General features: G+C 44.5%; 1 protein-coding gene across 3 annotated transcripts in view; it reads right to left on the bottom strand.

The window, feature by feature from the left end:
- The window catches only part of NR3C1 (nuclear receptor subfamily 3 group C member 1), a 514,836-nt gene that overhangs the window by 204,016 nt on the left and 284,231 nt on the right, over positions 1-26,589 (bottom strand). For all 3 annotated transcript variants that reach the window (XM_085618126.1, XM_085618127.1, XM_085618125.1), the window contains exon 3: positions 6,701-6,864. In XM_085618126.1, the coding sequence (XP_085474252.1) occupies positions 6,701-6,864 (164 nt within the window). The remainder of the gene's footprint in view (positions 1-6,700; positions 6,865-26,589) is intronic.

Here is a 26,589-nt window from a genome sequence, read left to right as displayed (position 1 = left end):
GTGACGCAAAGGCCGCAGCTACTTTTTTGCTTCGTGAGGTCATATGTCGCTGGGGATTACCGGATGCTATTCGAAGTGACAATGGCCGCCATTTTTCAAATGATATCTTTGCCATAATCACCTCAATGTTAGGAATAAAACATAAGTTGACATCAGCCTATCATCCACAAAGCAATGGTATTTGTGAGCGCCTTAACGGCCTGCTCAAAGCCAAAATCAGTAAGATAAGTGCCACAATTGGAAAAAAATGGCTCTATTGCCTTCCCATTGCTCTGTTCACACTCAGAAACGCTCCCAGTTCTGACCATCACCTCACACCTCACCAGCTTGTCACGGGCAGATCAATGAATGTGGTTGTTCCCTCCACCAGACCTAAAGTAGACACTGAAATGTCTTCTGAGATTGTGAAAGCTGAACTGTTTGATTACTTGTGTGCACTAACTCGTGCTGCAAAGTTCCTTTCTATTCAGATATCAAGGACACAGAACAAGGGCTCTATTTCTGACGAACTTCCACCTATATGCCCTGGGACAATAATCTTCGTAAAGAAACAAGTCCGGAAGTGGAAAGATCCTAAATTTGAAGGACCCTATCAGGTTATAGACTCTTCACCCACTGCAGTCCGAATAGCCGAAAGGAAGGCATGGATACATCGGAGCCACGTGAGGATCCACCCGGCACCATCCCAGGCCTGAACTATGGACGAGAGGAGGGCATCATGTTTCCATGGTCTATCCAAGAGAAAGAGTATGAAGATCGCATGGCCATCTATGGACTGAGACACAGTAACAGACGTTCCTCGCATACCAAACTGTCACTAAAAAAGATATGTACAGTAATCGGCTTTCTCTTTGTTGCATTTTTAATTGCAGTAATTGCATTTGATTGGGTTGTGGTGTATCCAGAGAGAAGGGGAGGTACAACTAGCAATGTTAGGTCTACCCTAGGACAACCCCAGTCTGAGACACTTCCTGACACCTATGCACCGCCCACTCTGGCACCTTCCACACCCCCTGCTAACCCAACAGAATGGGATATGGTACTGGATATCACCTTGAATGCCCATATGCCAGATACTCATAAAAAGGCCCGCCAGAATAAGTGAAGTGTTGGGAGTGAATTGATTGTCAGAGGCATAAAGGCACCTGCCAGGTATACGCCACGTAACACTCACAAGCAAGCAGTGGCCCCGCCAGTAGCAGACTGGGTTAGTAAACTTCAGGACACAGTTGTGTACACCTATGACCAGCATTTCATGCCTGGTTCCCCCTCCCAGCGCACTGATAAGATATCAGAGGATAATGGGGTTCACAATGCACTGTTTGACAACATGTGGTATAGAGACATGAGGGAGGTCGGGAGGAAGGTCACGAATGAATCCTGCTTTGTGTGCTCTCACATCCCTCATGCTGTAGGCGCAGACAAATTGATATTTCCCAGAGAAGTGCCACCACCCATTGCCAAATGTCTCCTACATCTGTTTCTTTGTCGCATACACGGTCAGATACAGCTCCACTCAGCCACAATAGATGGTGTGTTTGTGAATGCTACAGAGTGGGATGACAAGTATGTTACATTTACAGTGATAACAAATCCATCAGAGTATGAAAGGAGGATAGAGGCTTACCGTGGTATGGAAATGCCCATCGGCCTGTTGGAGGTCTGGAGATACCAGTTTAGGAGACTAGGGTACTTCGCCTTCCCAACACCCCCGTCCAAATGTCACTCACCAGTGCATCGCCAAGCCTACCATAATGATTCCCAGTGCCCTTGTCAGTGGAGGCCAATATTGCGCCTACAGGCCAACATTTATTTTAACGGCAGGTGGAATGGCCCACATGACTTGGTATGTAAGGCAGCCTCCTTAGGGGATGCAATTGTGAAGGAAGATGGCACACATCGTATTGATAAGAAGATAGGGGAGGAGTGCGCTGAGATATGGGCACAAGAGACTAGAAGATACACTTTCAATGAGGGTACAAGATACCAACCAAAGAAAGCATACAAGCTAAAGTCTCCTCTCCTTTGTTTCCTAGGTAACGGAACGATCTCTGTGGGCCGCAACACAAACTGCAGCAGCACAATTTTTAATTCGGACCTTCAGTACGGCACCTCCAGCCTCATGGACATCTATTGGGCCTGCGGTGAACACATTTATCTGCAGCTGCCACCCCACTGGAAAGGACTGTGTTCCATGGTCATGATGCATGAACTACACCTGGTTGTACCAGCATCGAACATTTCCCGCATCCATACCCACCCAATGACAGGTGATGTCACCTTGCTCCACCACCGAAAAAGGAGCCTTCAGGAATATTTCTCAAGTGGTCCAATTCACGAGATTCCACGAGATTTCCTCCTTTTCAACGAAGCTGAACTATTCTTCGGGGGCGCTGTCCCCATGTTCCAGACAAAAGCCAATGCTCGCTGGCTCCAAGTGACGCGATACGAACTGATGCAGCTCATCAACAACACCCGTGATGGGTTCAACGCCGTGAAAGAAGAACTGAGACCTCTGAGACTTATGGTTCTAGAGCACAGATATGTTCTAGATCAGCTGACTGCGATGAGTGGTGGTGTATGTGCAAGAGTGGGGAAGTCCTGCTGTACTTTCATTTTGGCTAATGATGCGGACAACGGAACACTTACAAAAGCCATCGAGGACTTGGACACTTTGGGGAGACAGATGCATGAGGAAGGAGGTGCTGAAGCAGACGTTTTTGATAATTTGTTCAGTTTTGACTGGATGCCTTCATGGCTGTCTGCTGTACTAAAACTTATGATGCCTATAATTTGTGTGCTGTTGCTGTTGTGTTGTGGTGTACAGATTCTAATACATTGTGTGAAAAGATTCAGTTCTACGGTAATTGGTATGAACTATGAACTCTGGACAGGAGTGGTATGGTTAGAAAGGCATACAGGAGGCCTGAGCTCAACTTGAGAGGAAAAGCGTTCCCGTGCGAGAGCCACCTTGGGATCTCGCAAAACTGCTGACATTGTGCGTTCTCGGCAAAGGCGCACAAATCTAACTGTAGAGAAAGGTCCAGAGATCCTGGTCCTGGCTGGAAATGCCTACTTTATAGGTAAACGACGGAGGAACGTTGCTCGAGGCCCTGGACCTTTCCAGCATCGTATTTGTAAGTATATAATAAGTGTTTGAGCATTTCCTCCTTCTTCAAAGATGTGGACTATTCCAGTCATAAGGATAATTCCTGTACATAAAGAGAGACGATTGTCGTACGTTGTTTTTAGATGAAATTATTTTATTGGCATCAACATCTTTCTAATTCCAGAGATCATGTTTTTGGTCCTCTGGGAGTGCAACAGCTGACACGTGTTTTGCCCTTCGTGGTTAATTAGACCAGGGCTTTCTCAAGGCTAGTAGAATAATCCACAAACATTAAAAAGACGACTTAAAATACAGTCCATCGGTCTTCAAATACAATGTATAGACAGATGAAATTATTTGCAGCAGCAGGTCGTCCCGGGTTAGTCCCACTTGTCAAACATAACCGCGAGATCTCGCAACATGTTGATAGTGAACCCCAGCGAATGCAGGAGGTTTGTCGTAACCTGGAGGTGGAATATGGCAGTCTGGGACAAGCCCGCCTTGAGCAGCCAGTCGTCGAGATAGGTGAAGACTGGCACCCCTAACCTGCTCAGATTAGCTGCTACCACTGCTATCACCTTGGTGAACACCCGAGGGGCACAGGTAAGGCCAAAAGGGTGAGCTAAAAATGCTTGTGGCCTACCATAAACCACAGGTAGTGCCAATGGGCAGGCAGGACAGGGATGTGACAATAGGCGTCCTGCAAGTCCAACGCTACCATCCAGTCTCGTGGGTTCAGGGCAGACAAGACCTTAGCCAATGTGAGCATTTTGAACTTTTCCTTCTTGAGGAAGTAGTTGAGGGTTTAGAGATCTAGGACAGGACGAAGACCCTTGTCCTTCTTGGGGACCAGAAAGTAGTTGGAATAAACATTTCAGCCTACTTCTGGCACAGGAACCCTCTTTGAGGCTCCCTTGGCTAAGAGTACCATGACTTCCTTGCGGAGCAGGGACAAATGATCCTTCATCAGCCGGCCATAAGATGGAGGCATGTAGGGGGGTAGTCTCGAAGGGGCGGGAGAACCCACCTGTCTGATGTTATGGACTGCCAGTGGTGGAGATGATGGCGGATCCTGTCACCAACAGGAAGCCCATGATCTAAAAGGTCAAGATTAGGAAGGTTTGGAGGCTGCCGGGCAGTGGTGGCTGGACCAGACCGCTGGCTACCCAACCCACAAGGCTGGTCGGAACTGTGCCCTTGTCGCCACAGAGCTTGTGCGGCTCTGTGGCTGGGATAGGTTTGGTGGGGTTGAAAGTCCCTTCCGTGGCCACGAAAGGCAATCTGGGGATGTGGGGCAGCCAAGATGCCCAAGGACTTGGCCATAGCCTGTGAGTCCTTGTAGTAGTCCAGCGGCGAGTCTCCGAAGAGACGGGTGCCATCGAAGGGCATGTCCATGAGGAAAGCCTGGACATCCCCCAAAAAGCCAGATGTTCTCAGCCAGGCGTGGTGGTGTCTGAGGCCACCGTCGACTAAACCGTTCTGCCCAGCAAGCCGGACCTGTGCAAGACACAGCATAAAGTGAACTTCGCTGCATCTCTTCCTTCTGTAACTGCTTTGGAAAGGATGTCCAGGGCCTCCTGTGGCAGCACTCGTGCAACCGTTTCCCAAAGCATATGAGAATAGATGCCCAATAAGCATGCAGTGTTCACTGACCGCATTGCAACTGGCAGAAGAAAACATTTTCTTTCCCAAGCTGTCCAGCGTCTTGGATACCCTGCCTGGGAGAGCGGCAGGGAATGGGCTATGGGAAGTGGATGCTTGGACCACCAAGCTCTCCAGGGTAGGGTGTGGAGTGAGGAAATGTGGGTCCCCTTGAGCAGGGTGGGTGGTGGTGGACAATCGTCCTAATCACAGGAGATCCTGTGCTGGACCAGGTCCAGAGAAAGACGGTGAGGGCTTAGTTGAACGGGAATAGGGGTTCAGAGGAGGAGACTACCTGTTACATCACCTCCATCCAGATGTTGGTCTTGACTGCCACTGAGGGCAACTAAAGGTCGAGGAAGTCAGCCGCCCTTAGCACAACCATTGAGTATGTAGCTCCCTCCTCTATAGCCAAAGTAGGGAGAAAAAATATGCCGGTATCTGGAGATGTATTCAGTCTGCTGGTATCACCCAGTTCCTCACACCAGTCCATATACTGATCATACTGGCATTCTAAAGGGTCCAGCGATCCCTCTCATTTCTCCTCAAGGCCAAATCCTTCAAAATAGGGTTCAAGCTCCGACCTAGTTGCCACGGCTCCGTGTCGTCCGGATCACAATGAGGCTGGTGCCACCGGCGCTGGGAGCATCGGAGTCGGGCCGACGAAGGTCTAAGTAGCACGACCGGCATCGGTCCGGATCCATGACCAGATCCATGGGGCCCATCGGAGCCGCCAGCATGGAGCCAGGTGGGGCCCCTTCTAACCCCATGGGCCCGAAGGCATGCCGGAGGGATTGGGCTGTCCAAAAATGAATCTATGGCCTCCCAGAACTCTTTAGTTTGAGCGGGGGCTGCTATGGCTCCAGGAAAACTGGGGATGCACTGAGTCAGCTCAGGCGCAAATTCCAAAGAACCAGACCTCGAACGCTGATGTTCCTTCGTCGCGTCGTCCGTCGGATGAGGAGAAATAGAAGCGCGCTTTGACTACTTCTGTTTTCTTGTGCCTCTTAACCGAGTGTCCCGAAGATTTCAAGTGTGATGTAGAGAACTTCTGACTAAAATAAATGACCATGCAAAGACTTGTGGTGAATGGCACTGTGTTTGTTTGACCAGGCAAGGCATTATACCAGCACATACTTCCAGAACAAAATAGTTATAAACTATATATCCAATAATTAAATTGCTGTGTCAGCAAAGCTAACATATCAAAGAACATACTCTGTCTCTGAAATAAAAGCTACACGTGTTATTGTATTGCATCTTCAGTCTAACAGGAGCACTTGATGCATCATCATCAAAACTCAATTGCCATTGGAACCATCCACGATGTGAGTGCCATGAGCTTGATGTTCTTTTGAAGAGTTGAAGACATGAGGTTTTCCACAAAACTGAAGCTCCCTGTCATAGACCTAAAAAGTTAAGAGTAAGCTGAGACGCCAATTCAGGAAAAAAAACTGAATACATTGATAGAGTTCTCCCTGCAACTTTTACAACATTTGCCAGTCCGACCTAATCGTATTTTCTTAGTTTATCATAAATAAGTGTTTCAGCTATTGAATGGTCAACCAAGGCATTACATTCTTTACTCCCTAGTAATAAACTAAACTGTCAGCTGTAGCCAATCAGCTTTAAATAAACCCCCCACCAACTGCGGCACAAATTCGCACGGTCACAAACCTTGAGGCCAGGCTTGTTTTTATTCTAATGCTTATGATCTCTCGACATTCTAACCAAGGGTTAAGGTTCAAATTTTCTATCATCTCTTTATAGGAATCCTCCATGTACTGTTAGGTGAAAATAAACATCCATGATCTACGAACCGGGGATTGTTTTACAGCAAACATGGCACAGTAACATCTCATTTGGAAGTTGGAACAACAGTATATGTTTTCTACCCACTCTGAGCGATGCTGCAGAGATCGAACTATACACAACAACAATTAAAAGTACCTTCCACGGCTCGCTTGAAAAACACTTTGCAGCTGCCACAGGTGAGAACGCCATAGTGGCACCCGGACGCCTCATCCGAGCACACGAGGCATAGCTTAGGGGGTGGAGCTGACGTTGTTGTGGAACTGGCGGGAGAAGCACTGACATCTGGCCGCATCCCAGGGCTAGAGAGGAAACAGAAGATTGGAGATGTCAGAAATGCACCAGGAATGGAAAATCAAAAGCACACTTACACGTACATATCATGCCACATGGCATCATTTTATAGAAGTGACAAGTAAAATCGAAAGTAAAATCAAAATGGCTGGGATGTTTAACATCCTTAACACACGTGTACAAAGATTACAGTTCATGACAATCAGCCCAGGGAGCTCGTGTGTACTCAAATCAGGAATCGATTTCTTAGTTTAGGGAATATCTGGTGGATCCATTGCCCAATGGTCCTGGTCACATATCATTCGATAGCCGTTTCGGTTCTGAGATGACTGCAGGGATGGACACCAGTTTGAGAACATCAATTCCTCCTGGTGAAGACTGCCTACTCAGTTTGTTCATGATTATGTGCAGTTTTACCCCTTGGGGTACCAAGGCCAGGAATTCTCAACTCATTTTTAGTGACTAGAGCCTTAACAATCTGGTTGTTTGACTATGCAGCCCAGTGCAAATCCCTCTCCATTATACCATTCAGCAGCAGACCTGATGAGCTTTTCAATTGGAACCTTTGAGTCCCAATTTAAAATGTGTAAGAAAATGGCTTCTAGGAGGATAGGGAAGGGAGATGAGCTATAAAGTAGGCCTGGGCAGTAAACTCCAGTTCACTGAGTTTTCCGCATTCTGCAGAGCACGCGGAGTTCCTAACATCTTGCGCCGAGAAGCGGAGTGGAGTTTTAGGAAAATCCAACGCTAGACCACCTCCCAGCAAGATTTCTCAACGCGGGCAGTCGCGCATAGACGCAACCACTCGCACTGAGAAACCATCCGTTTGCGTTGAGGAAGCTGGCGCTCAAGTAGAAATCTACTCGAGCAGCATAAAGGAAGCTGTGCCTTATGCACTATGCATGGTGCTGTTCGCCCTGATTTTCCAGTGTGTGACAAACACCCACCTCTAAATATCAGCGTGGATGGCGTGACCTAACGCACACCGTTGCTTGTGGAACTCTGTAGCGCAGCTGAGTTTTTGGTCACTTCACTGAGTTTCGCATACCTCCACAAACTCCGCCCAGGCCTAGAGGTGAGTACTATCTCCACTCCACCCAGAACCCTGCAGCTGCAACTGTCTGGACAACCACCTTTCAGAATGAGCAATTTAATCAATAAGTTCCTAAATGACAAAGTGTTGCGTTCAATAAATACAGCGCGTATAGGAGGTAATGTTTCTTCTAGAGAGGCAATAACTAACTAGCAATGCAATCGAGCAGACACATGCAGCTTTGTACCAAACAGCAAGCGATCTGATAGCTGGCGGGTCAACAGTGATGAGTAATTAGACACCGAGGTAAGGGAAGGATTATCCTTCAGACACTGACTGGGGAACCCCTTTCCGAATCATAATCTTCCTCCTCTGTAAGGCAACATGGGCTGAATTAGAAACACACAAATGCTTGCAGGGGGAGCCAGTGCCCCTGAAGGCCTGCGAATATCAGGGGTGATCGATCACCTGTTACCAGTGCTTAAGGCTCACTAACCCTGTGCTGTGGGATTTACCGCTGCATCCACCTACAAAAAAGGATGAGTGCCATGTGATATTTTAGTGACAGTGAAATAAAGACTAAAAGGAGCAGGTAGGATCAACGCCCCGCCCGCGTTTAATGCCCACTAAACCAGCCGCTGTTTACTCAACAGCAATGCACTGTGCATCACTGATTAGCCCTCGAGTACATTAATCCTCTCCCTTTTAACCAGTACAATTCGAACGAGTCCGAGGATTAGTGGCATTTGGCGCCTAACATCTCACATTTATATTAATCCCAGTTAGTGGTTAGTAGGTTTTGTGGTTATCCCCTAACAGTTGTTTTTCGTGATGATTTGTTACCAGTTCTTTCAGCCTATCTTCTGAGGTGTGATTTTATTAACAGAGCTCTTTAAGACTGAGGAACCTTTAAGTGTGAGGAGTAACTGAGCAAGTCCTGAGATACAGGGATCTGGTGGAGACCTTCCAGGAGGGTATCTACCTCTAGGTAACTCAAAAAGGGATGTCTAGAGAAGGCAGATAGCTTTTCTACACTACCATTCAGAATAGAAAACATTACAATGCAACATTACATTTAAAAATCCCCGCTTTACAGAAAGCATGCGGGAAGAACCAAAGAGGACACTAAGTTAAGAACATATAGGAAAGAAACATGTGCATGGCCAACTTTGAAACACTAGTCCTCGTGATATACATGCTATAGGGGGTGCTATGTACAATAGAAGGAAGTTGGTCCAGTCAAAAGCGACTGCCATTGCGCAGAACTCCTCCGCCCACGCATTGACTGAAAACCTATTCATAATGCTGGCAATATAGCTGAGACACTCCCGCATTCATTGCACACGGCAACAAACAAACCAGATAATTTCGAAAACCGAACTCGATGAACTTTGGGGGCAGGCGGTGCTGAGGTACTGGGTGAAGCGCGGCACCGCCGGCTCACAGCCGTCACCACGCGCGGACCGCAAGGGCACCCTGCACATCTGGCGCGCAGCGCTCCCAGGCACTTAGGATGCAAGCCAACAACCATATTTACAAATACCCGGCTCTGGCCCATCAATTACAAAGCCCAAGACGGAAGCAAGCGATTACGCAGCGAGGATTCATTGCTCCTCGGGGTGTTACCTTCCGCTCCATGAAGGACACCAGGGAAGCGGAACGGTGATTGGCTCGCGGCCGCAGACAGCAGCGCTGCGCATACCGCTCTAGTGTGCAGTGGCCAGATCTCTTTTTCAAAACCTGGAAATAAATGTGCTTCTGCCATTTGGACCGAAGCCAGCATCTTTGCAGTGATACCGATCCTTCAGTGACACCTCGGCGTTTACAAATTCAGAATTTACGGTGACGGCAAAGGGGCGTGCGTGCGTCTTGTCAGGTGGGTCGTCTGATTTTAGGTATGCCACGGACACTATGGGATAAGAGGGTTGTGTAGCCAGGCCTGCCTAGACATGAGTCAATCTCAGGCTGCCTTCTTCCAACACGCTGTTTATAGACCTTTCTCTGCCTCTTCTTACTTCTTTCTCCCTTTTCTGCATTTCTCTCTTGCTTTATGTCAAAATCTGATGATGAAAAAGAACTCCTGGTTCTCACCAATGAGTGCAGGAGCCAACCACCTTCACAAATTAAGCACTGGTGGAAGCACAAATGGCTTAGTGGGGATGGCGAATTGCAAGAGGACAAAGGAGCAATATGCAGTGATGGTGGTGGGAGGGATAGACGGAGGGTGGTATGGACGTAAGAGGGGTATGAGGGGCTATGGACGGGGAGGGATGGAAATGGAAGGGGGGCAGCTCACCAGAGAGAAAAAAACAACATCAGTGTGAATTCACTGTTACAGAACCCGAGTTATTCCACAACTACCCTGACTTAATTGCATCCTTCCTAGAAAGCAGCGCTATGAGGAAAAGGTTTGTGACACAGATCCATGAAGGCAAAGATTAAACGGCAGACAGTAGTCCCTTGCCACATGAGAAGAGAATCAATCGTGGCAAACCTATTATGATCATTGGGTTCAGCCCAGCACGCTTCTTGGCTTCCACTGAAGTGGTTTGACTCAGTTGAGACAAACCCTAGGCATATTCATTGGCTTCTATCCTAGTCAAGGACTGCACCAACTTAGTGACATCTTTGCCTACCCTGCAGCATGGTCTTCAGTGCACCCGTAGTTATCCCCCCACTGCGGTCCTGCTCAGAAAAGCTGCAGCTACTCCTAATTATGGCTCTTTCTGTTTAAGGTAGCCACCTTCCTACCTTTTTATGCCCCCACGCCTACCCGGAAAGGCTGTCCACCGTCACAGCCTGCAAGAACAGAATGCAGCATATGGTGGATCATGAAAGGCATTTCCTTGTGGGGAACAGCAAGTGAGGCAGGAACTGGGTCCATCCACTTTGTCTTTATTATACCCATTACTTATTTTACCATATACGTCCTTCCCCTTTATTTTACATCAGTCCATTAACAAAATGCAGACTTTCAAAGTTGTGGGCAGTGTCTGCCTCGAGTAGGTGTCTGTGTATTTGTCCAGACTAGCTCATACTATGTGTTGTAGTTATCCTAGTCATCTCCAACTGGCAGAAGCCTTCAGGTCAGGTCTTACCTCTTTCCATTGTTCCTTTCTGGAGAAGTATAAAGTGTTACATACTCTTTGACCATAGAGATTCTACATGACAGAACAAGCTCTCTATACTGTTGATAGCACTGTCACAGGATACGCAATCTGATGAAACTGAACTATATGTACTTGAAATGCTCAAGAGCAAATTCCTAAACAAATATGTTACAGAGTAAATTTCACTACTTGAATCGTTTGATGGAGTACCTCCAGAATAAAAAAGATAAAAATAGCTGCAATCAATTTCACGTACTAGAATTTACTGTGTATCTCGAAAATCTGACTGGAAATTTCTACTGTACAAACACGACCCTCCCTGTGCCCTAGGCAGATACAATTTCTCCAACCATGTTAGATGATTGATGCATTCCATAATGTTCCTAAAAGCAAGTTGTGATTTTTGTCAGGTTTTTCGTTTCAAATAGGTCAGTTTTTTTCACCCATTGTTTGCAAGAAATATTTTTTTCAAAGGAATATGTGGGTTTTTTATTTTTGACTCATAGACGTGGTTGGTTGATGTTTGTTTTAAGGAGGTCTCCTATTGGCTACAATAAAAATTGAAAACGCAGTCTATAAAACACTTTGTGATTAAGGATTAGAAAATAAAAGAAGTAAATTGTTTCTGGTATGACAAAAATACTATACAAAGTTTTTTGTTTCAGTGACTGCTCAGATGTGACTTGGTTTCTAAAGGGCAGGTCGGCACTATGGAATTTGAGGTCTTCAACGTAAGTGTTTTCTGTGCTGCAAGTATATTGTAAATTCTAATGAGAAAGGACTGGGCAGGAAGTCTAAGCTGAAGGAATAATGAGACAGACCACTGAATACCGATTTCTTGGTCACCACTTTGACCCTTGACCTAGCTTCTTTCTGTGTGTGGGTGTACATTATATTATATTATATACATACACACAAAATACAAAATGAGAACACCACAAAGAAGCTGAAAAGCATATTTTTCTCCTTGGTCATTTGCATAATCCAGCCTTTTTTATACAGTGGATCACTGTAAGATACAGGGTCAGGTGCAGCGATCTCTTTTTGTCAATAAAAGGTCTCTTGTCTCAGTGCTGTACCTCTGCACACTGAAACAGATCTCTGTAGAAACCTCCCACAGGAACCACAGGCTCCTCCAACAGCACCTTTCTGCAAAGCGAATTCTTTGCACATGCAGTTTTACACTTGGTACTCTACAGAGATATGCCTTGAATCAACCTGCCCACCTGCATGAAATCCATATGCGCCTTGGCTCGCTTCTAGGCTTCCCTCAAACACAACTTCCCGTTCTCTCCTCAAGACAGATGGTGCAGATGTTACAAAAACCTAGCTCAACAGTTTCCGATTTCAAAAGGAACGGCTCTGAGGTAAAAACAATTTAAGAAAATCTTTTTATAAGGCAATTTTTTCCATTCACATCAAATCTAGCGTATTAAGCGAAATCATCAGGTGTTCTTTACCTGTGGGTACGGCGGTGGGGGCATTTGGTCAGAGACACTAAATTATGTGTAATCCTAGCATAAGAGTCCAGCAGACAGCACAACATATAGATTTACTTATTAAATCACAAGTTTAATGTCAGGTTGGGCAACCTGAATAAAGATCCATAATAAAAACCAATACCCACCATATTTTCATGAAATACACAAGTGTTTACATTGACTTCCTTTAGTAAAACAAGTTTCACAGGGGTTTTTAATTTCTTTATCTAGATCTTCCTTTCACCTCCCCCCACCAACCACCAGACACAATATCCAAGCTTTGGAATCAGACATTACAAATCCAGACCCATGCATTACAGAAAGTCACAGCCTGCTATCCGAAATTTAATTTCGTTTCTGGCATCTCACACAGGCGATCCACAGAGGTCGCCTCAGAAAATTAGTATCTGCTGGACTATATTATAAAACTGTCAAAACCACTATGAATCTGCAGACGTCCTGGCAGCAATACATATATTAAAAGAGATAGGTACTAGACAGTCATAGCTGACACAATATTCAAATTGCAATGACTTGTTATTCATTGTAATTGTGACAGCGTGAGTGGATCACTCGTGTAGTGTGCACTGTATATTGAGGCTGTCCTTGGTTGCAGTTAGACCAGCATTTCCAAGGTGTGCCTCAAGGAAATGGAGAGGAACTTGATGGTAGGAATACTCTGTGCACCAGAATATTAAGGGTTTGTGGCCCTCAACTTCAATTAGGCCTGGCCCGCACTCGTAAGAGATATGCAAAGCCATTTTGCAGTGTTATACTCTGCAATTCACAAAATGGCAGTGCTTGAAAATAAAAAACCCGCAAAATATTTTAGCGTTTTTCCAAACCCATTTTACGAGTCGGATAAATATTGCAGAGTACCAACATAAGATTACTGAACCATTCAGAATAACAAGAAGGGGGTGAAAGGGTGTCCCCTCCTAATTACAGTTCAGCATGGTATGAATCAATAGCTTGCAACCGCAGTTCTACTGATGTTACCAACACCTTGAAGGCGATGGCAGGCCATTCGCAAAAGGGAAACAGTCTACATTTGACAGTTCTTTGTGAATAGTGTCAGTGGTCCCCTGTACAACTGCCTACTCCCACTGATGTCTTCCCAAACGTAATTTGTTTCTTATTAAAGCAACATTTGCTTCTTTGAGGATTATGGTCAGCTTTTTAAAAACATTTTTATTTTAATTTTCCCACATGAGAATGCAAACATGAGGATCGATCTGCTGTCCCTTGCCATCATCTCTATATTTATGGCCAATCGCAGGGGGGATACAAATAGTGGCCTGGCTAATTGATATCAATTATGCAGGTCCTTCTTCAACCCCCTGTGATTGGCGATTTTGTGATGTGACCTATTAGTATATATGTTGTATAGCAAAATTAAAGGCTGACCAGTGCACAATTTACAACCACTTTTTGCGACCACCTTTTTAGTACATCAGGCCCTACGTCAGCACAACCTTGAGTGAATAAGGTGAGCTATGTCATGCAGAAAGTAAGCGCATTATGGCAATAACAGTGTCATGCCTCTATTTGATTGCAAGAACAGCCTCAGCAGGCAGGTCCCTGCTGTTTGGCTTCTAAAGGATCGAGAAACTAGGCTCTTATTTCTCTAGGGCCCTACATTAGTTATCAATTAGGAAGAGAATTATTTTTAAAACCTTGGTTTTTATGTCTATCATAAAATTCGTTCTTCTTACCCCGCATTTATGGCAGCCAAATGTCTCCCCTTTACTCTCACACAAATACTACATTCATATTATAATTTTCTTTTAGATATCCCTAAGACCAATACTGTGACGTTTCAAGATGGAGCCATTCCTGTCAACAGTGACAGGAAAAGCTCCATCTTGAAACGTCACAGGAGTGGAATTGTCTCCCCTTGGACTTATGATCTCTTTCTATTTTGTCCATCAGCCACAAGAAACTTTCTACTTCTCTTTTTTAATGGTTAACTTGTTTTCATTTGTGCACGTTTTAAGGTGAGTAATTTTTTGCTTATATCCACTGCTATCTTATAGTTTTGCCTGATGTGGTCACAGATAATTCTGAGACCATTTGGTGTACGTGCCCTGCAAACAAAATATAATTCAACAAAAACATAACATACCACAACATAGTGACCCGATTAGAACACTTTTGTAACTGCTCGGCTAAAGGTACATTGATGTTTATGATGCAGGATTTTAAAGTGAGTAGCTATAGGTACACAGTGGAGTGCTCTATTTTGTGAGAGCTCCTGACACTGGGATTAAAAAAGTTGTATCAGTGGGTATGGATTGACCCATCAATCTTGTAGATTTGTACCTGCAAGTGGATGCTGTGGTAATAAGATTTAAACAGCGGTTGGCAACTCCAGATAGTAACACAGTACACCTCGCACATACTGGAGCCAAAAACTTGAAGCCATAAGCAACCCTTGTTCAGAAGGTGTTCGGGATACTTTACTAGACACGGCAGTGACTTGAAGGTCCTTTTATGAAACATAACATGCAATCCTGGATTCAGATGCCACTAGCTGACAACAAACAGATCAGATAAAACTCGGTATAGTCTAGGATCTTGCTGGGGCATACTGTGGCTGCTCGTGTGAAAGGGAGAGATCAGGGGCGGCTCCTCCACTATGGCGGAGGAGCGTCGCCCCGCTGCTTTTAAGCAGTGGTAGTAGAAACATAAAATGATAACATGGTTTGCGTTATTATCATTTTATGCTTCCTGCACACTGCTTTGTGGGCGGGTGGGCAGTTCTGCTCTCGGAGCAAAGCAGGAGTGGTTTGCCCACTCTTAAGTGCGCAAGGACTGTTTGGTCGGCCCTCTCGGGCCGCCCAAACCAGTCATGCGCACTGTCCCCATTCCCCATGCAGGCTACATTACAGCCTGCATGGAGAACATGCCCAAGCCCCCATTCCCTGGTTGAGCGTCGAACCAGAATGCTCAAACCCAATAACAACGCTACATTGCAGTGTTGTGATTGGTCAGGGGAGCCTAGCTGTGCTTCCTGAGGAGAGCAAGAGCGGAGACGTGGGACCCGGCACGCGGCAAGGTAAGTTTTTATTTTATTATGTGTTTTTTTTTTTTACATTGCACACAGTTTCCCGAATTCCCCCCCCCCCCCCCCCCCTGCCTGCCCCGCCACCTACAAACCAAGCCAGCCACCACTGGGATAGATCAATTGTCATTTAAGATATAACGACAACAAAATTTACCATGGGGACAGAGAAAAATGAGATGCCCTATTTGGGTGGCCATAAAACGTTGGGTAAATACCAGCAAAGGAGCCAGGGATGGGTCTCAGGAACAGCAGATTCGCAATCCAGTGATAAAGGACTTTCATAGAACGTCTGCTTTGCGTTCTATCCATTCTACAATGTTAAACCATTGTGGCTTTGTGCAAGAAAGGATTCTGGTAACAAACAGCTGAAAGGGTTAAGGGCCAAACTCTCCTGTTGGATTCCTATCCAAGGTAATTTGTCACCATACTGATACAATGAAAGGCAGCAAATTATCTTGACTTAGCCACCCCTTAAAAAGCACCGACTCATTATCCCAGTCCAAAAATGTGTTCGGAATAAAGTCTGAAACTCTCACACAAAATGTAAATTCCATCACAGTGTATAAAGTAATCAATATATGCTAACCAGCTGAATTCCATATTGCCATAAAGTAGCTGCTTCCTTTGAGAAACAGGTCACCTGTTTACTGAAATTTTAGATCTACAGGATGAATATGTCCACTCCATTTCAAGATCGCAGCAAGGGCTGTCAATCCGTTTTTGTCCCTTTCTGGATGTGGACACTGCATTTGACCTTTGTCCTTCCTTCCCATTTATACACGTATCGCTTTTAAATAGGTTACCTCTGTATTCTGTTTCCCTCTTTAATACATTTTTCTTGGTTCCCCAGTTTCAGCTCACTATCATTAGCTGAAAATAAACAATGAATTTCACCTAACAACTGATTAAAAGTGAGTGATAAATGGTTTAATGTCATTTATCACCTTCTATTGATATGTTTCAGTATGTTGTTCTTTTCATGGAAGGGAACTCCGAGTGCCCGTTTGCTCTATAAACACTGGCAGTGCAATCCCCGGCGTCCTGACCCTCTCAATACATTTTCTCCACCACACTGCTTTCATTGTGTTGGATACCCGTAGTGGGTGGGCTTAAATGGGCGTCTTCCTTAGTGAGAAAGAGTTAATTCCTGCGCTTCACACGTATCCAATTAAAACAAGTCCAAGATTCACTCTCTTCCACTTTCATAAAGAATTTTATGTCATGTGATCAGTGACATGAACACATTTTAAGGTCATTCACACTAATCCATACTGTGCTACTGTATCTGCTGTGGAATGGCTCTCTAACTACATTGCAATCTACTCAAGTTATATTATGTGTATTTGTAAAGCGCACTACCACCTGCGAAGGTATCCTGGAGCTGAGCAGGTGTTTGTGGCCAGCCCTGCTTATGGTAGATTGGTTAATTGAAAAGGCAGGTCTTCAGCTTCTTGCAATATTCAAGAAAAGAGAAGTAGGTGGCTCCGACGTGGAGTGGGCTCCATGCTTTAGGAGAGATTAAAGAACACCTGTCCTCCTGATCTGGTTCCGTTTATGTGAGGGATGTGTGTGAGTAGGAGTCCTGTGGAAAAGAGGTGTCTGGGAAGTTGGTGGAAAGAGATTCCACTGTTTAGGTAGGAAGGGTCTAAGTTGTATAGTGCTTAAATGAATGTGTGAGGAATATTAAAATGAGTGGGCCGGTGTATCAGGAGCCAGTGGAGCTCCAGGAGGTGTGGTGTGATGCGAGTTCTGTATGGGAGGTTGAGAACGATTCTGGCTGCTGAGTTCTGGACGGTTTGCAGTCTTCTAGACACTTGCTTGGTGATCCTGATGTAGAGGATGCACCGTCGCCCAACTTGCTGGTGACTAGGGCATGAGTGACAGCTTTTCTAGTGCTGCTTGGGAGCCATTTGAGGAACCTTCTCAGCCTCTTTAGGGTCTCGTAGCAGAATGAGGTGACGGCGTTGACTTGTGTGGTCATCATGTCCAGTTTCCTGTTGATGATTATTCCTAGGTTCCTGGCATGGGTGCTGTGTGTGGGTCAGAGTTTGTCTAGCCACCAGTTGGGAGTCCCATGGTGAGGTGTTCTTGCTGAAGATCACTATTTCTGTGTTGTCAGTGTTGAGATTGAGACAGCTGGCTTTCACCCAGTTAGCAACTTCAGTCAAAATCGTTTCTTGTGTTTGAGGTTTTATCCAAGATCGAGAGTATAAGTTGTGTATGGTTAGTGTAGGAGAGGATGTTGATGCTGTGTGAGCAGATGATGTTGGCCAGAGGGATCATGTATGCATTGAATTCTCATTGGATGTAGTCAGGTATGATTACATTCCAATGTTATGTAAAATTAAAATGTCCACAGAACCATGTTCCTCTAACAACAATGAAGCTTGTTTTGTTACAGAGCTTCTCGAACCTGCCTTCTGTGCACCCCAACATAGGAAGAGAGGCAAGATGTAGCAGACTCCTCCTTGCATCTCAGTGGACGTGTTTTTGCTCCCTTTTGTCAAGTATGAAGCCCCACCACCGAGATTCTGATGATTAACGGCTCCAATTATACATCTTGTTAAGCTGTTAGGAGGCCTTCTCTGGGGGAAAAAATAATTAAATAAATGTTCCCTTTGAGCTAACAGAAGGGGCAAAGCCATGCAAAACATTAATTTTGACTGAAACTTTTCTTTTATATTTGCGAATTAAAAATTACTATTTCTTTTCTGCACTGTCCCCTGAAAACTCTGGAACTCACTGACAGAATAACGCTCTCTGATTTCATTAACTTTTTTTGTGGTGCACTAAGCTGTGCTACACTCCCTGGAATAATTAGACTAGGGGTTTCCAATGTGGTCCCAACAGGGCCAGAACCCTGCCACATTTTTCAATATCTACCTAAAATATATTCACTCACATTTAATCTGAATGGACCTCACTGAAAAAGGAAGCGCTTATGCTGAAAAACTGGACTGGATCCAATTCCCTGTAGCGGAAGCTGGACAACACTGTGCTAGACTCTTATCTAGTGGGACGGACTATTAAAGGGGCAAATTATCATCTACATCCTTATTGCAATAATAAACATGCATGTCAATAAAAATAAACTGAAAGAGCGGTATTGTTGCAATGGCTAAGGCACTCTGCTGGACGACGGCCCAGTGACTAGTGCGAGGTAGGCCAACAAAAGCCATGGAAAAATACAAACTGCTATGGCATCACTGTTTATTGCTGAAGGTGACAGCTAAAGGGCAAAACCTGCCAAGCCTGTTTTCTACTTACCTGAAAAGGAACATTTAAAACAAGCAGAAACTAATTTTGAGAGAAGTGTGGGTAGCAGTAGATAATTGAATCAACCTGTTTTTTCCAGAGAAACCAATGGTAGGCAGCTTGCTGCACAGGCACTTGCTTCATTATTACTTGCATCGAGAGGAATCAAATAGGTGCAAATATTTAAAATAAACAATTGATTATTTTTTTCATTTTCCTTTGACTCAGAAAATGTTTTGAGGCCGTGTGACGTCCGCCAAGACTTCAGTGTTATGTTCTCAAACAGACACCTGACCAACAGAAGCAAATTGGTAAGCAGGTGTGTTTAGGCAAAAAAAAAAGTCTACAGAGAGGTTCAGCATAACTGAATAAAATCTGCCGCCCTTCCACAGTTTCAGGTGTGGTGGTGGTGGACGGGGACAGCAAGTGTCCCTAAAGGTCTAATTTACTGCGGCAACTTTTCACAAAATACAAGCATTGCTTACTGGAGATAGATAGGGGTTCAACAGCTGCAAATAAAAATGCATGTGAATGATGCGTTGGTCCATGTGTGTTTGGAGAACAAGTCAGAACATCAGAAGCTGCCTAAGACACATTCCCTTCTAGAAAAAGAACAACCATTAGTTCCAGAAAGATACGAAAACAGCGATCATGATTATCAGAAGAACTATCCAGAAATATTGATAGTATGCAACAGAGGGGTTTTGGCAATAAGTGTGACTACAATTAGTGGACTCTCCTGTCGAGTCCCTCAACCTCAGCACCACACATTCACTTTAAGCTTCTTTAGAAGGTGGCACACATCATTATCCTAATTTATCGTTTAATTTGAAAAGAAATTCTTGACCAATCTCCTATTAGCATATTCTATGGTTTATTCCTAAATGTCTTTCTTGGGGAAATCAAAACAATTTCATCTAACAAGTGTTTCACAAGTATAACTTGTTTATCCAGAACGCACAAGACAATGAAGTGAAAAGCAAAAGAGTTGTATTTCTTTTTTATTATTTCCACATCTGTGATCTGGCCCAATTCTTTTCAAACGGATTCCAACAATGCGAGTTATGCTTGTGACACACGTTGGCCAATTTAGATTTATGAGAAAATTAAAGGGATAATCTAACGGGATTGGTTATTAATTATTTTCGCATTCAAAAATATATATTAGGAAATGAACACAAGCATCGCTCGAAAGATGTGCATTCAGGAACTGCATACACCCCCACAATAGCAAGTGAAAAGTCATGTCGTTCGGTTTGAAGATGGAAATCTAAATCAAATTTGACCGCATGTCTGAAATGGTCACAATTTAAAGACTGGGAGGTAGTCTCTGCAAAAACTCGGAGGAAAGAAATCCAGATGCTCCACAGAATCCATGATCTAGCTCCCAAGATTTTGTCTTAATCTAAATAAGTCAGACTACTTTCCCTAGAGCTGAATGCGCTCCAGTGGCTACCTGTGGAGCAAACCTTGAAGTTCAAAATACTCTGTATGGTCTAAAGATTTGCTCTGGACAAAGACGAGAAGATTTCCAGATGCCGATTCCTTGCTGCATACCTTGCTTTAATCAACCACGATTCAGGCATAACAAAAAAAGGAAGACCAGCGAAATGGCTGCCCAGGACTCTGGACTAATTTTAATCCAAACCTGAAGTAATTATCTAAAACAGCCGCCTTTAAGAAACCTTCAGGACAAACACATTAAAAAAAGCTGTTGCGTCAATCATCCTGGCAGCCACCTTCAGGACCACTAACCCCCTCCTAGAATTGAGAGGGCCAAACTAACCATGTACAGGAAGGAACCCTCGAAATAAGCATCGGGTGAAAACAGATACAACAGACCTATGAGACGATATCAGCTCGTCAAACCACTGGTCAACTTCTTAACCCACACGAACAGGCTCTTATGCATGCAAAGCTAGACACGCCTGGCCTTTACAAAAGCATGGAATAAATGCATACGTACAGGGTTACGGTGACTCAATTTAGTCAAAAGGGGTGACCAGTCCAGCATGTAGCATGCCTTCTAAAATGAGACGGACTGGGACAGAAAACAGGCCGGGCCCCACAATAATAGTGGCTCAAGATGCCCCTCATTAGCACATCAGATAGCTGGAAAAGTGGAAGAGACAACAAAGGAGTCAGGGTACCTCAAAGGCATATATATTTTAGATATGGAATTCAGCAATCACATACGGAGGCTTAAAATCACTCCGCAAACTGATAAGCAGGAAACCCGGAGCTCTGCCAATGTAGCATAGACAGGTCAACTTTTGTGCCCTCCCACAGACAAGTGTTATCAAGGGTCAATTCAGAATATGCCTTTGCCAGGCCAGGAGGTCACAGTAAATATACCTCACAAACCCTCTGAGTATACTTCAAGGCAACTAACCCACCCAAGATATGCTTTTTGGGGTGTGTTGTGCAAGTTGCCACGTACACCCCCTCCTAGGATGGATATTGACCCTGAGATAACAGTACCCCTCTTTAAACTGTCCCTCGTTCTTTTTTTATAAATCCAGTCCTGGGGTCCATGGTGCAGGGAAGCTTGAATGTGTTCAGCAGGTAATGGCGCCACCCTTTGTGGCAGGAAAACTTAGTGAAATGACACAGTATTTCTATGAATGAAAACACAGTAGACTTCCTATTCCAATGAACACCACGCCTAATATTCCTCACTTAGGAAAGGGTGTCCTAGAGGTCTGAGAGAGTTCCTTCCTTCACAGCAGACAAGTGTCATGGGTACCCTTATATATGTAGCTGCCATGACAGAAGAGTACTAAGGGGAAGGAAGGTTATTTTCAGAGAAAGGTTTGATCCGCGGCAGATGGCCTGTGGGGTGGGGAGTAGATGAGAATGAACCAAATTACCCACACGCCCAAAAATACTGCACGGAACAGCGAAGGCCACCAGCACAGACCAATTGAGAAAAAGACAGAAAACATGGCAAGTCATAAAAGTCACATTTGAAACATGCATAATGAAAATCAAATCTGACTAATAATTTATGATTAGCTATATGCTTCAATATTTACTTTTCTATGTTTTAAATATTGTTAGCAAGAGGGGGTTTTAGCACACTTTAAAAAGTAGGCAACCCAGCTGCAGTGTGAATTCGTAACAGCAGGTAAGCTCGTGATACCATTTTTAAAAGGAAATGTCCACAACTCGCACTTCATATGGAAGCACAATGAGGCTGAACCTAACTTTTATAAATACAGTAACAACTGACTTTACGTTAAACCGAGTGTGTTTAAATAAAAATCAAGTTCTATTTCACTTCTACTTTTAGACCCAGCTTGGAACTGCAGGGCAGTCCTCACCTCCAAATGTGAGGGACAAACTTCCTTAACAAATACACCTACGACATTCGCCATTTAAACAGCCTGCGCTATTTGTAAGCACACTGAAGCGGACTTATAGAGATGTCAAATATACCAAGCCTACAGGAAAAACAGTTTCCGTGTTTCAGGGAAAGGCACATGCAGGGGGGAACTCTTCAGCGGTTTCTCACTGACCAGAGGTCCAAATCTCATGGACCAGACATCAACATTTTGCAGGACAAACACCCCCAAGGAGTCCCTTCTTCTGTTGTCTCTTTTCTACACATTTTAGTACTTTCCACAAGGTGGCGTTACTTCCACGTTGTGAATGCCATATATTAAAGGCGTGACTACAGTAAGAAACTTACTACACTTAGTGAAATGTTTACTCCTATTTGCATCTGATGTGTTGTAGTTACTGATGCAAACTTCATACACATCTAAGGATGTCGCTGAGTAGGAAGTCTGCAGTGGCTGCTTCGGATTGCTCCGTATCAATGCTGTTTATAAGAGTGAACACGCGTGCAGACAGCTTCTTCCTTACATGACTTCGGAATATACTGAAGGGTCATATTTTTCTGGTAACAATAATAGAAAATGATTTATTTTATTTGGCGTATTTATTTTGTGAAGGGTGAATATACCCTAAGGGACTTTCGAGCGCTGCATCATGAAAGCAGGATAGACACAATAAACAGAAACGAACGTAGGAAGCGGACAGGGTGCGAGAAAAATAACATTTGAAATATTCCTTAAAAAGGTGCATGTAACAAGGTATTTCTCCCTGTGGAACATCTATCTATTAAATGTGCCAGGATATCAGACGTCTATGCCCCACTTTTCTAAATAACCGCCATTAAGAATGCACCAATTCTTCTTTCTGCCTTGTTTTGACAGCGAGAATGCCCACAATTTATCGAACTGCAAGAGAGACGTAGGTTCCATTGGTGCAGCAGGTGCAGTGGCACCAGGGCGCAGAGGCCTAAGGGACCCTGAAGTATTTCAGAGTTCACACTGCCTCTCATGCGACTGGGTCTGTGACACACTGGCAATGCCGCTGAACTGCACAATGGGTTCCAATGCACAATGGATTCCACTGCACAATGGATATGTGATAGGATTTGTGGGCATCACCAACTCACTCGTTTAAAAAGATAACAAATAAATCATGCCCAAATATTCAAACCTCACTACCTCAGCCAATGGTTTTTTAGAACACGTTTTGCCTTCTCGGAACCCAAGTGTTGCCAGGAAGGCAGTTGAAAGACTCAGAACTAATAATTACAATCGGGCATCTCGAATTTCTAGACAAACTTGCTCGGCAAACAACAAACGAATCGTGCTTTCAGGGGCGGAGTAAGAGAGCGCACGCAACCATCGTGTGTGGGCCTTTGTACTCTCAAGTTCATTACACATGCAAAACTTAGGACACTTTATTTTTATTTATAACAGCCTGCAAGCAGCAGAAGGTATATTTCCTTGAGCAGCTCGTGATCTGCATTTGGGCTTCCAAGCAGTGGGCAGAGCCCAGAGCCTGGCCCTAGATTCCATTGTACGCGTGCACAACCATCAAAATAAGAAGCAAGCCGAAATTAAAAGTCAAAAGTAGAACTTAAAGTTAAGTGTGGGTGTTCCCTTACCTCGCCGTGCAGGGCGAACACCCTGGTGCCTCAAGTGCGTGTGAACGCCCTACACGCCCACGCGCAGGCGACCATTATAAATCAAGTGTCGGTGAACTTCTACAGTGCCAAATACAACTTCAACTTCACGAAAAACATGTTTTACTTCATGGTACAACGAAACCACCTCTGTAACCTAAATGCATTCTTGCGCCTTGCCTGTTTTTTCTTGTTTTACAATCATCTTTTTGTATGCGCTTTTTAAGCAAATTCATTCTGGCCGAAATTTGCATTTATTCCCTATCAGTTACACAGCAAACATTCCACTGCTTTATTTTTGTTAACGAAACGCCAGTTTCTCGGTCTTAACCCCTTCGACGCTTATGACGGAACGGTTCCGTCATGCACGTCGGTTGGGCTGTGCTTATGACGGAACCGTTCCGTCATGGCCCCGCCCGCGCTCAGAACCTTCAGCACGCATACTTTGTTCTCCTTTTAAACTTTTTAACACGATGTTCTAATCAAATTTACTGTGTGGCAACATTTTGAAAGTATCATAATCCGCAGACACAATAACGATAACCTCTTCTAGCGAATTAACTGGCCTTTGGTAGAATGTGTGAAGTTGCGGAGTGTCAGGCGTGCAGAATCTGGAACACTACAATCCTAGTGAAGAAGAGGATTTCAAACCACTTGAAATAATTCCAAAAAGAAAGGTAAAGGCAGATGCCAAAAAGGCAAAGGGCCATTTTCGAATCGCTTTGTACGGCCTTCAAGGCACTGCACGATTGTGGAGCAGCCCATTTTAGGCAGTGCTTCAGTTGGTACACCCCCAACAGAACCCTTCGCTCCTTAGGAGCAAAGACGGTGGGAGTGCCTACATTCAGGAGAGCCAGTTGGGGCGGCAGAAGCTTCGTTACTGGCACCCCTAGGGCATGGAATGAACTTCCTTTCCAAATTAGGGCCTCCCCTGACCTGCTGTCATTTAGGGAAATACTGAAAACCTGGCTATTCAGCAATCTTGTTGTTACCTGGGTCCCCATGTTACTCTGCTTTTACAGCTGTTTGAGCAAAGCGCCAGGACACCATTGGGTAACTGTTGCGCTCTACAAATGTATATAACATAACTTAGCAAGATGGGGAGAGGAGCAGGACCTCCAGAGCAGAGCTCCTCACAGGCCAGGCTACATCAGATCCCCACACACCCAAACCATTGAAGCTCACTACCCATAGGCCTCTGGGGTGACTCCTGGGGCAGAAGAGCTAAGAAACCGGGAGAAAAGATGTGCCTCCCCACTAACATACACTTTTCCCGATGCAACGCGAACATTGCCAGAGGTAGGGCATCGCCGACCTCGGCATGACCGACTTTGATCTCTGGAGCCCCCTAATTTGAAATACTGCCCTGGGGGGTGATACTAGTTGCAGGAAATGGGGGACGCAGCTGGACTGCTCCTCTGCCAGAATCGCCCATTCCCTACTTCAGATGTGATGGCTGAGCTCTGGTGGGGCCTGTGGAAGCTCCAAGTGCACAAGGGCACAATGCCTACCCAAGGCCGAATGCACGTCTATAGGTCACGTTTATCTATATCAGCAAGAGGACAAATTGGTCAGAAAGAGGCACTTTACCCTTGACAAATGTGTGATGTGTGACTACAGGGACGAGCCAGTCTCCCCCTTTGTGCTGATGAAGTACGAACAGAGCCCAAAATGGAGTAATTTAGGTACAGTAGAGACCCATTCAATGTCCATTTTTAATTACTACTGAGACACAGAGGGACCCAGCCCACTTACTACTCTGTTCATAGACATTTTAAATAAACAACTGGATCTCTGCTTTTATCCAGACAAAAAATAGTTTCAAGCTCCCCTTTAGTGGTTGAGCCTACCCAAGTGGTTTACACCTATTCAGGTGTGGAGAAGGTACCTATGATGAAGAATGCCACTGGAAACTGTTAGTGGCAAGTCTTCTTATACATTTAAGTATCTGTGATGTGGTAGGAAATTGGAGAAAGTAAACAATCCTGGATTTAGAGCCCACAAACCCATTTGTGTATAGATGTGTTAACTAGGGAGACGTGCGTTGCCTCATACTGCTCACTTTCTCATTTTGTAGCTTATCAATTAATGATAATTACCTTTTTACTAGATTATTTTATCCAGGGGAGAGGTAGGACAAACATCCCATCTCTTCCAAATAGACATGAACTGTATAATGCAGACAAGCATGCAGACATCACACTTTAGGGTTTGGGTCACGTCAGTAGTAGAAACACGTTTGAGCTTTTGCAACCAATGTGATGAGATTAAAGAATCTGAGTGGCTAAAAGGAAGGAATTAGAATAGTTAAATTGGGGGCAGCTATAGATAGAGGCTATGCAGAAAGATAACTTAATGGCCTTTGAAACAACGTTTGAGTTAAAATTGTAAGGATTGTTGATATATTAATCATTATAGGTGTTTAGAAGGATTCAGAAATTTAGTTGTTCATTCAGAATACATTTGGTCAGTCCGACTTCCAAATGTCTACTGACTTGCAATGCAAAGCATAATGCATGGCATTAGCCAGCCAACCCAGAATCCAATGCCCACTTGGTTTCATTGTTCTACAAATAGTGATGTACATGAACTGCAAAGCCATTTTGCATCACATTTTCAATTCCAATGCAAGCCAAGTGTGAGTTCCACTTTCCACTAGCCCACCTGAGCTGCAAACGACCACCTGTAATTTCGAATACACACAATAAATATTATTTTTGGTAAGTTAGCAAATGTATTTTGATTCAACTTACAAATCACACGTTTTGAACCTGCTACACCCGGACTCCCCCAGCATACATTATAT

Source organism: Triturus cristatus, chromosome 7, assembly GCF_964204655.1.
Source record: "Triturus cristatus chromosome 7, aTriCri1.1, whole genome shotgun sequence".
Lineage (NCBI taxonomy): Eukaryota > Metazoa > Chordata > Amphibia > Caudata > Salamandridae > Triturus > Triturus cristatus.
The sequence above is the reverse complement of the archived record's forward strand: the minus strand, read 5'-3'. Positions and strand labels throughout refer to the sequence as shown.